This window comes from Triticum dicoccoides, chromosome 7B (assembly GCF_002162155.2).
Source record: "Triticum dicoccoides isolate Atlit2015 ecotype Zavitan chromosome 7B, WEW_v2.0, whole genome shotgun sequence".
Lineage (NCBI taxonomy): Eukaryota > Viridiplantae > Streptophyta > Magnoliopsida > Poales > Poaceae > Triticum > Triticum dicoccoides.
Genome location: NC_041393.1, coordinates 403457761 through 403469343, shown reverse-complemented (window position 1 = coordinate 403469343; position 11583 = coordinate 403457761). Strand labels below are relative to the sequence as shown.

General features: G+C 41.6%; 1 protein-coding gene across 2 annotated transcripts in view; it reads right to left on the bottom strand.

The window, feature by feature from the left end:
- The window catches only part of LOC119338424 (succinate dehydrogenase [ubiquinone] iron-sulfur subunit 1, mitochondrial), a 3726-nt gene extending 1908 nt beyond the window's left edge, over positions 1–1818 (bottom strand). For both annotated transcript variants that reach the window (XM_037610745.1, XM_037610743.1), the window contains exon 1: positions 1075–1818. In XM_037610745.1, coding sequence (XP_037466642.1) covers positions 1075–1748 — 674 coding nt within the window. In that variant the 5' untranslated portion in view covers positions 1749–1818. The remainder of the gene's footprint in view (positions 1–1074) is intronic.
- Positions 1819–11583: the final 9765 nt, after the last annotated feature.

The following is an 11583-nucleotide window of genomic DNA, read 5'->3' as shown; positions in this document are numbered from 1 at the left end:
AGTACTTTCGATGTCATCAAGAATGTCGTGAAGAAGCATACTACAAAAACTACAGACTAATGATTATTTCCAGCAGCGGCATCAACTTCCAAATCAATCAGCCAAAGACCAGATAAAAGAGAATAGAAGCAGTCACCAAACAGAAATTTCACACTATCCACCAAATGATCATCTACACCGCTTCGCCGGGGGGCTAGCAAAAAAGTAACAGATGATCATTGCATGAATCGACCCAAAAAATATACAAACAATCACTGATGCCCTAATGTGTATAGGCAATCTTCAACCAAATGGGCATTTCACTCTATCCACCAAACAACATCTACACCGCTTCGCCAGGGGGCTAGCAAAAAAGTAACAGATGATCCTTTGCATAAATGGACCCAAAAAAATATACAAACAATCACTTAAGCCCTAAAATGTAAAGGCAATCTTGAAGCAAATGGGCATTTCACACTATCCACCAAACGATGGTCATCTACACAGCTCAGCAGGCGGTAACAGATGGTCTTCATTTTCTTTGTTTTGCTCCGCTTGCGAGCTGTAATACCTTTATGACTTTGTGCTACTTCGAAACTTTTTAATAAGATGGCTGCATGCATCATTATGATGCAGAGGCCGGGGGTACGCCTCCATTTCCAAAAAAAAATGGACCAAATAATTCAGCTTCACAACAGACCAGCGAATCATTCTCCTAGATAAATAAACGCACTTAGTTGCACACCTAACTACCTAAGGCCCCGCTTGGATTGGGTGTAAAATTTTACACTTGTATTTATTTTACAGATGTAAATTACGGGTCACAGCTAATGTTACGCCTGGAAACAAAACGACCAGTCCATGCGTGTGTCCTAAACCAGCCGGATACGATTGGAAAACGGGAATCCAAGCGGGGCCTAAGCGAGATAAAAACCACCCTACGTATCATCGCACAACCAATTCACAGCATGACACACCGACCGATCAATCACATGTCATTCAGTAATCGAGTAGATCCAGCAGACAGACGCAACATACTCAGCATATCATCACAATTCACGATATCAAGAGCCTACGAGGAAGGTGCGGGTATACCTGTTGGCATGGAGCAGCGCGGCGGGGCCGAGATACTCCTCTGGGTTCCACCAGTAGGACGGGCAGGATGTGGAGCAGCAGGCGCAGAGGATGCACTCGTACATGCCATCGAGCTTGGCGCGGTCGGCCTTGGACTGGTAGATCTCCTTCCCTCCAGCCGCCGGCGGGTCCTTGCGCTTGAGCCACGGCTCCACGCTCTTGTACTGGTTGTAGAAGTTGGTCATGTCGACGACGAGGTCCTTGACGACGAACATGTGGGGGAGCGGCGAGATCGTGGAGGCCCCGGCCGCCTCCGAGGAGATCTTGGTGAGGCAGGCCAGCCCGTTGTCGCCGTCGATGTTCATGGCGCAGCTGCCGCAGATGCCCTCGCGGCAGCTCCGGCGGAAGGTGAGGGACGGGTCCTGCTCGTTCTTGATCTTGAGGAGCGCGTCGAGCACCATGGGGCCGCAGTCGGAGAGGTCCACCTTGTAGTCCTTGAGGTGGGGCTTGGTCGACGGGGAGTCCGGGTCCCAGCGGTAGATCGAGAAGGTCTTGGTGCTGGCTGGCTTCGATGAGGGGGGCGGCGGCGCGGGGGATGAGGAGTGGGGCTTGGAGGCGACGAGGCGGGAGGAGAGGGCCGGCGAAAGGAGAGCGCGCGCCGCCGGCGAGCGGCGGAGGAGGGCGGCGGCGGCCATCGATTTGGGGTTTCGCGTTTCTCTCTCTCTCTTTTCTCCTTTATTTTTGGGAGGTTGGAGAGGGGAAGGGACTCGTGGTGGGCTTAGGCCCAGCTGGGTATATATATATTCGGGCGTAGATGGGTGGATGACGTGTGGGGTCAAGTTGGAGGTAAAGGAATGGCGGTTCTAGGGTTGAGGTGGGTTACTGACAGGTGGGGCTCCTGAAAGCTTGGGTTGGGCCTTCTTGTGGATGGGGAGGGTGGAGATGTGGACAAGCTCTGGGCCGTTTGCAAGATGACAAAGGGAAGTTGGCTAGGGAAAATGACTTCAGCGTAGCGCCAAGCTTTATGGGATTTGTGTAGCTTTTTCCTCCTCTCGTTTTTCAGGTCTTCTATTTCAGTTTTGACGCTGTTGTCATACCGGTCTTCAATGTCAGAATTTGAGAATAGTCTAGGAAACTGAAACTACCTTTATACTATTGTACTATCTCCTTCCTGAGTTTCTGGTTTATTAGTCCCCTTTAAAATTTGTGCTAAATTTTGATCAAATATTTAACTGACAAAATATTAGCGCAGTCAACAAAATTATATCGTTGGATTCGTATTTAAACATAGTTTTCAGTGATATAATTTTTGGTGACATGCAAAAACATTTTGTTAGTTAAATTTATGGTTAAAATTTGACACAGATTACAATGGAGATCAATAAACCAGGACATAGGTAGTAGTTAACAACATACTTCGTTCATAAATGTAAGACGTTCTGGCATTTTTAATGTGCTTGTTCACTAATTTCAATTTACATGTAGTTTATATTAAAATATTCAAAACATCTAATATTTGTGTACGGAGAGATAATTGTGAATGTAAAATAGAATGAATAAATTAAGTCGTTCGTACACAACGGTTTTCTCCATTTTTTCTTTCTCCTTTCCTCCATTTTTTCTTTGGATTTTTGTTTCTTTCCTAGTTTCCAACGGTTTTCATTGTTTTTCTGTTTTTCTATGCTTTTGTATCGGTTTTGATTGTCTTCCATTCTTTTTGCACTTCTTTCCTCGGTTTTCTTTTTTTCTTTGGTTATTTTGTTTATTTTGGGGTTTTCATGTTTTTTCTTTGTTTCTTTTCGTTTTTGTCATATATTTTCCTTACATGTCAAGAATATTTTTTAACACATGTTTAATATTCTTCAAATACATGTTTCATTTTTTTTTCATACATGGTCAACATTTTTAAGATTTTCAAATGCTTGATTAACATTTTTTAAATACAAAATTACCATTTTTAGAATACATGGTCAACATTTTTCTATACACATTTTGACATTTTCAATGTTTGATTAACATTATGCAAAACACAAGATTTACATTTATTTGAGACAAGGTCAACATTTTCTCTGTACACATTAGGAAAATTCAAATGCTTGACTAACATTTTTCAAATACATTTTTAAAATTTTAAATGCTTTATTAACATTTAATCAATACATGATCAACTTTTTCCACACACATTGTATATTTTTAGTATACATGAGGAACATTTTCTTTATACACATTTAATATTTTTTAAATGCCAGGTTAACTTTTTTTATTACATGGTCAACATTTTTTGTATACACATTTTAAAGTTTTTTTCAAATGCTTGATTAATAATTTTCAGATACAAGATTAACATTTTCTGAATAGGTGGTCAAATAATTTTCTATACACATTTTTACATTTTCAAATGCTTGATTAATATCTTTTTAAAATACAAGTCTGATAATTTTTTAATACATAATCAAAATTTTCTACACCCATTTAACAATTTCCAAATGCTTGCTTAATAGTTTTTAAATACTTGTTTATCATTTTTTCAACTGCTTGATTAAGATCTTTATGCTTATTTAACAAAAAAATCAACTGCTTGATTAAGATTTTTCAAATGTTCAGTCCTACATCGTGTCCCCGGCCACCAACGCCACGCGCAGCCCTACCCTCGCACGCTCGAACCGCATCCTGCGTCCAGCTAACGTCACTCCGGTCAGGCCCCTCCCCTGAGCGTGGTCGTGGCTCCGGCCACTATTCGACCATGACCTTAGCAATGTCGCGGAGCGTAAGCCGGCACAAAGGAGGTCTGGCTCCTTCCCTTTGACCCCTTGGACGAGCCCGAGTCCCGGCCAAGCTAGTCATAGGCCGGCGCAGACCTAGCTGGCCGTCACCACCGAACACGGCGACGCCATGGCCCCTACAACCCCTCCCGGCCTATAAAAGGGCACCTGAGCCCTCCAAACACCTCACACTACCTCCACTCCTCTCCCTTACATACCACACGCTCTCTAATACTTGCCGCCGCAGCCTCTAGCCAGCCAATCAGACTGAGCTCGGCCGCTCGAACCTCGCCATCGGCAGCCCCACCCACGGCTCCTCAAGCCCAGCCTTCACTGCCAGTAGATTCACCACAACCTACTGACCTCACCCACACCCTTAGCCAACCCAATTAGAGCGTCCTCGCTGGAGTTCATCCTCGCCCGAAGACCATCGTCGCCCGCGCAGAAGAAAGCGACACCGCCCGACCGCCTCCGTAGAAGCCACGGGTATGAGAATGATCATTGGAGAGCTGTCGTCCCCGTGGGCCAACCCACTCGAGGCCCTAAGCCCTCCTATCGCTGGAGAACCATCGGGCCGACATTTTAAAAGAAAACCTGACGGGTGCCCCCCACCCGTGAGTGACTCACTTAAGGCCGGAAGCGGTACGCTGGCTAATGACCCACAAGTATAGGGGATCAATCGTAGTCCTTTCGATAAGTAAGAGTGTCAAAGTCAACGAGGAGCAGAAGGAAATGACTAGCGGTTTTCAGCAAGGTATTTTCTGCAAGCACTGAAATTGTCGGTAACAAATAGTTTGGTGGCAAGGTAATTTGTAACGAGCAATAAGTAACAATAGTAACTAAAGTGCGGCAGGGTAGCCCAATCCTTTTGTAGCAAAGGACAGTCCGGAACTTTCTCTTATAGCAAGTAAAACGCTCTTGAGGACACATAGGAATTTCATCTAGTCACTATCATCATGTTTGTTTGATTCGCGTTTGTTACTTTGATAATTTGATATGTGGGTGGACCGGTGCTTGGGTGTTGTTCTTACTTGAACAAGCCTCCCACTTATGATTAACCCTCTCGCAAGCATCCACAACTACAAAAGAGGAATTAAGATAAATCTAACCATAGCATGAAACATATGGATCCAAATCAGCCCCTTGCGGAATAGCGCATAAACTAAGGTTTGAACTTCTGTCGCTCTAGCAACCCATCATTTAATTACTACTCCACAATGCATTCCCTTATGCTCAATTATGGTGAAATGTCATGTAGTCGACGTTCACATAACACCAATAATGGAAACAACAATGTACATATCATCAAAATATCGAACAAATACCGAATTCACATGATTACTTATGTCAAGACTTCTCCCATGTCCTCAAGAACAAAATTAACTACTCACAAATCATATTCATGTCCAAGATCAGAGGGGTATTCAATAGCAAGGATTTGAACATATAATCTTCCACCAAATAGACCAACCAGCATCAACCACAAGATGTAATCAACACTACTAGCAACCCACAGTTACCAATCTGAGGTTTGGAGACAAAGGTTGAATACAAGAGATGAACTAAGGTTTGAGATGAGATGATATTGGTGAAGATGTTGATGAAGATTGGTCCTCCCACGATGAGAGGGTTGTTGGTGATGATGATGGCCTCGATTTCTCCCTCCCGGAGAGAAGTGTCCCTGGCGGAATCGCTCCGCCGAAGAGACAAAGTGCTCCTGCCCAAGTTCCACCTCGAGATGGCGGCGCTCCATCCCAAAAGTCCTCTCCTTAATTATTTTTTCTAGGGCAAATGGGAATATATACCAGAAGATGGGCATCGGAGGCTAGCATGGGGCCCCACAAGCCATCAGGACGCGCCCGAGGGGGTGCCCTGGTGCCTTGCGGGCACCTAGGTAGCCTCCTCTGGTATTTCTTTCTTCCAGTATTTTTTATTCCAAAAAAATTCTTCGTGAAATTTCAGTTCATTTGGAGATGTGCAGAATAGGTATCTCTGACATAGCTTTTTCGGGTCCAGAATTCCAGCTGCGAGCAATCTCCCTCTTCATGTAAATCTTGCAAATTAAGAGAGAAAAGGCATTAAAATTGCTCCACAAGGTATTATATTAATAAAAAAACATGATGTAAAATGGACGTATCACTGGCCAAGGCGTATTCTGAAAATACGCCTTCGAGGTGGACCGCTCTGGGATTTTTCCTAAGTTATTTTAAAATTAGTTTAAATAATTCGGTTGACCCAACTTTTACCAGGAATAACTCCTAAACTATAAGTTCAATTCATTGATTCTTTCTGCATTATTTTCGTTATTTAATTCCGCTTTTGTGGCAAAGTTTGAGGTTTGTTTGACTTGTCTAGAATTCCTGGAGAGAGTTTTATTGCTCCTCTCTCTATTTAAAATGCTTTGAAAATTATTTTAAAAGAGGCATAATTTAGGAGGTGAAGACGAGGGGTTTTGTGACCCTCCTCTTGAACAAGGCAAGCCACTACATCCAATTGCTTGATGGAAAATGCAAGGCCATGGGTTCCGACTTGCATATTCTTGGTTATTTTTGCCTTTTATTTACTTAGCTTGTTTTGCATAAATATTTTATTTGAGTGGAGCTTAGTAGTGTTGCACTAGTGAAGCAATGCTAGAGTTTAACTGGAATGTTTTAGTTACACTTGTTTTAGCAATTACTTTGATACCAGTAATTTATTTTGGTAACATGAACCCGAATAAAACAGATGACACCACTTCGGGGAAATAGCACTAGTGAATTGTTCTAGATCCACGGGAATGAATAATGTTAGTTTTACTTCTAAGCTAAGTAATTATAATTCAATCCCTTTGTCTGGCTAATTTATAATGCCACGGAACCGAGCCCAACCGTACAACCACATTTGCCCAAATGGGAGGGCCCTATTTCATTTGTAGTTATGTCTCTTTCATGTGTCTCCAAAGAGGGAAACTAAGACGTGTAGACTTCCTTTGAATGGGAAGTTGCCATTTACTCAAGAGAGCCTGGGCTGGTAGACGTGTTTTATGTAAATTATTTTTTTATATTTCATGTAAAGTGTTTTTTGTAATATATTTATTTAGAATATTGGAAGCATAAGCAAAAGAAAAAGAAAGAGAAAAACAAAAACAAAAAATGAGGTTGTGGCCTCCCGCGCGCTTGGGCCGGCCCGTTAAGTGAGGCGCGTGACGCGAGAGCATGCTAGGTCTCGCTATAAGCGAGACATACGTTGCCTAACTTTTTCATCCACTAGTTGCCCCTTGCCTAAAAAATAAAAAATCCACTAGTGGCCATCATCTTCTTGATCTCTGTTTTATGGGCAACACTTCTAATACGCAATGGCTTGTGTCACTGAAGCATCCAACGGGTACTCGAGGAACCAGGAAGCTCTAGAGACTGCTTCTTCACGGGAGAGGATTTGTGGCCCGCAGTGGCAGGGGCATGTAGATTGTGAGCCATGACTGTGCATCAAGATTCAAATCTCTGTGTGTATATAGTGTTTTCATCATGGATAAGATTTGGTATGTGTGAGTAATGCCATGTATCAAAACAGTATATCTATTCTTATGGGGTTGTGTCGGGCCCGTGAAGATCAGGGTCTCACATACCCGTCAAGCGTGGTCCATGGCAGTCTTGATTGGTGGGGTAGTAGCAATTATTCCGCGGCAAGGCACATATATGCCTCTTCTGAGGTGGCATGCAAATTTTCGTTAGGACTTAACCTAAAGATGCAGATCTTTGTGAGACCCACAAGATGCAGATCTTTGTGAAGACACTCACCGACAAGATCATCATCCTTGAGGAAGAGTCTTCTGGCACCATTGACACTGTCAAAGGCAAGATTACTTTAGAAGGAATTTGCCTCCCGGTGACGAATCCTTCAGCGTTGCCACCCCGTCAGCGGCCGGTTAACATCAGACACAAGGCTGATAGGCGTGGATCTGCGATGGCAAGGCTACAAGCAGACCTCTGGAGGTATACAACGACATGGATCAAGCTGTCAAGTGGAGAGGACGCCTCCAACTAGATTAGGTGGCATGCACGCATACTCACCACCCCTTATACCATGCGCGCGACACCTCATTTGTGATTCACACTAAAAGGGCATTGTAGATAAAGCTTGTTGCGACAAGATGTGCGTCTACGCCTAGCAACGGGATACGACGCCACACATTCCACATTTAACGCGGTAGGTATGCCACTGTAAGAAAAGTGTTGTATCCATTCTGGTGTCCCTTTATGAGTATAAAAGGAGGCTCGGGCTAGGTAGATAAGGGTTGGGCTCCCTTTATAGTTTACTTCTGATACGTTCATTTTGCATCATGTTTTTCTACTGATATGTGTAATGTTTTTATCATTATTACACTTTGTGATGCAATCCTAATGTCTTTTCTCTCTTAATTTGCAAGATTTACATGGAGAGGAAGATTACCGACAGCTGGAATTCTGGTCCTCACAAAGCTACAATAGAGATGCCTATTCTACAAAGCTCCAAATGACATGAAACCTCATGCAAAGAAATACCAGAGGGGGGCCACCAGTTATCCACAAGGGAACAGGGCGTGCCCTGATGCCTTGTGGGGCCCACAACTAGTCTCCGGTGCTTATCTTCTTCTACATGAGGGGTTTTGACCTTGGAAAAAAAAATAAGAGAAGACTTTCGGGACGAAGTGATACGTCTCCAATGTATCTATAATTTTTGATTGTTCTATGCTACTATATTATCCATCTTCAATGTTTTATATGCATTATTATGCTATTTTATATCTTTTGGGGGGACTAATCTATTAACCTAGTGCCCAGTGTCAGCTGCTGTTTTTTTTCCTTATTTTTGTCTCTTACAGAAAGTCAATACCAAACGGAGTCCAAATGGAACGAAACTTTTTGACGATTTTTCTTGGACCAGAAGACACCTAGGAAGCTTCGGGAGGAGGCCAAAAGGTCCAGGTGAGCAACAATCTCACCAGGCGCGCCCTGGGGGGAGCACCCTATGAGCTTGTGGCCCCCCTGTGGCTCTTCTAACCCTAATATTAGCTCTATAAATACCCAAATATTCCCCATATACCGGAGGGCACACCAAAAATATGTTTCCACTGCTGCAAGCTTCTGTTCTCATGAGATCCCATCTTGGGGCCTTTTCTGGCACTCCGGCGCTGGAGGGGGATTTGATCACAGAGGGCCTCTAGACCAACCTTGTCGCCCTTCCGATGATGTGTGTGTAGTTGCCACAGACCTACAGGTCCATAGCTAGTAGCTAGATGCCTTCTTCTCTCTTTGGTGTTTAATGCAATGTTCTCCTTGATGTTCTCAGAGATCTATTCGATGTAATCTTCTTTTGTGGTGCGTTTGTTGAGATCCGATTAATTGTGGATTTATGATCAGATTATCTATGAATCATATTTGAGTCTTCTCTGAACTTTTTATGCATGATTAAGATAGCTTTGTATTTATCTTTGATCTATTGATTTGGTTTGGCCAACTAGATTGATTTTTCTTGCCATGGGAGAGGTGCTTTGTAATGGGTTTAATCTTTCGGTGCTCAATCCAAGTGATAGAAGGGGACATGACACATATTTGTATTGTTGCCATTAAGGATAAAAAGGCGGGGTATATTTCATATTGATTAGATCTATCCCTCTACATCATGTCATCTTGATTAAGGCGTTACTCTGTTCTTGTTAACTTAAATACATTAGATGCATGCTCGATAGCAGTCGATGTGTGGACTAATAGTAGTATATGCAGGCAAGAGTCGGTCTACTTGTCACGGATGTAATGCCTATATTCATGATCATTGCCTTAGATATCATCATAACTTTGCGCTTTTCTATTAATTACTCAGTAGTAATTTGCTTACCCACTTTATGCGTTCTTTTATGAGAGAAGCCTCTAGTGAAAACTATGGCCCTCGGGTTTATTCTCATCATATTATTTTCAGATCTATAAAACCCAAAACCCAAAAATACCTTGCTACAATTTATTTACCTTTACTTTATTTGCACTTTCATTTATCTTTTATACCTATATCTATCAGATATCATCCTTGCAATTAACCATGAAGGGATTGACAACCCCTTTTATCGCGTTGGGTGCAAGTATTAGTTTGTTTGTACAGGTGCAACCATTGGAGACTTGTGTGTTCCTCCTACTGGATTGATACCTTGGTTCTCAAACTAGGGGAAATACTTATCTCTATTTTGCTGCATCACCCTTTCCTCTTCAAGGGAAAAACCAACGCAAGCTCAAGAAGTAGCAGGAAGAATTTCTAGCGTCGTTGCCGGGGAGGATCTACATCAAGCCCACCAGTACCTATCATAAACTCGTATCTCTTGCATTTACATTACTTGCCATTTGCCTCTCGTTTTCCTCTCCCCCACTTCTAAAACGTTTTCAAAAAAGCGCAAAAATATTTGCCTTTTAGTTGCCTTCTTTCCGTTTTACTTTGTGTCTTACTTGGTTTGTTTGCTTCTTTGCTTGGTATAATTGCATGTTTATTGGAAATCCAAAAAAAGCTTATGGATCCTCATCCACTTGCTAATCTTTTTCAAAAAATCCAACTATGATGAACCAATCGCTGGTGAGTTGAGTGCACTATATTATCTTTATGAAGTTTTGGTTGAAATTCGTGAATCTGAAAACTGTGATGAAGTGTTAAAAGAAGAAATTTATAAAGTGGTTCATGATAGATCCTTGAATGAAAAGTCTGATTGCAATGATGTTATTATAAATTCTATTAATGTCAGTTGTGTTAATAATATGCAAAACCCCAAGCTTGGGGATGCTAATTTCTCTATGTTCACTACTTTTTACAATGACCATGATTGGGGTGATAATGATTCTTATGATCTTGAAAATTTATTTAAGCCTTATGATGAATATGTTTGCGATAATATTGAGAGTGGGTTTGGAAGAGTGTCAACTTTAGGTAAAAATAATCCCACATATTTGGAGAGTGTTCAATCTTATGAAATTTTTGATGAAAGTGGGCTTGGAGAGGTCATGACTTTATTTGATGATAATCCCACTATATTGGAAGAGTGTCAACTTTGCATGCATGTGGATCATGTAGAGAATATGTTATGTGATAGTTATATTGTTGAATTTGAATATGATCCCACATATAATTATTATGAGAGAGGGAAATACTGTGGTAGAAATTTTCATGTTACTAAATTACCTCTCGTTATGTTGAGAGTGCTATTGCTTCTTTCTTCTTCCTTGCATATGCTAGTTTTTGTTTTCCTTGATAATTTGTTTCCTTATAAATGCCTATGCATAGGAAGTATGTTAGACTTATATATGTGTGTCGCATGTTTTATGATGCTCTCTTTGTGTTTCAATTATTATCTTTCATGTGAGCATCATTGAAATCTCAATGCCTAGCTTAAAGGCTTTAAAGAAAAGCGCTTGTTGGGAGACAACCTAATATGTTTACTTTCTGTTTTTATGAGTATATGCAATTACACTTCTGTTATAATTGTGGTTTAGTGTTTTCATTAGTGTTTGTGCCAAGTAAGACCTTTGGGATGATCTTGGGTGATAGTTGATTTGATTTTGCAAAGACAGAAACTTTTGCGTTCACTTCTAGAATTTTAAAAATCCACAGGAACGTGACTTTCATCTGAATTTTTTACACAAGATTGATATACAAATTTCCTACACTGTCCTAATTTGTCGGAATTTTTGTAGTTATAGAAGTTTGGCTAAAGTCCAGATTACTCTAGACTGTTCTATTTTTTACAGATTCTGTTTTCACTGTGTTATTTGCTTAT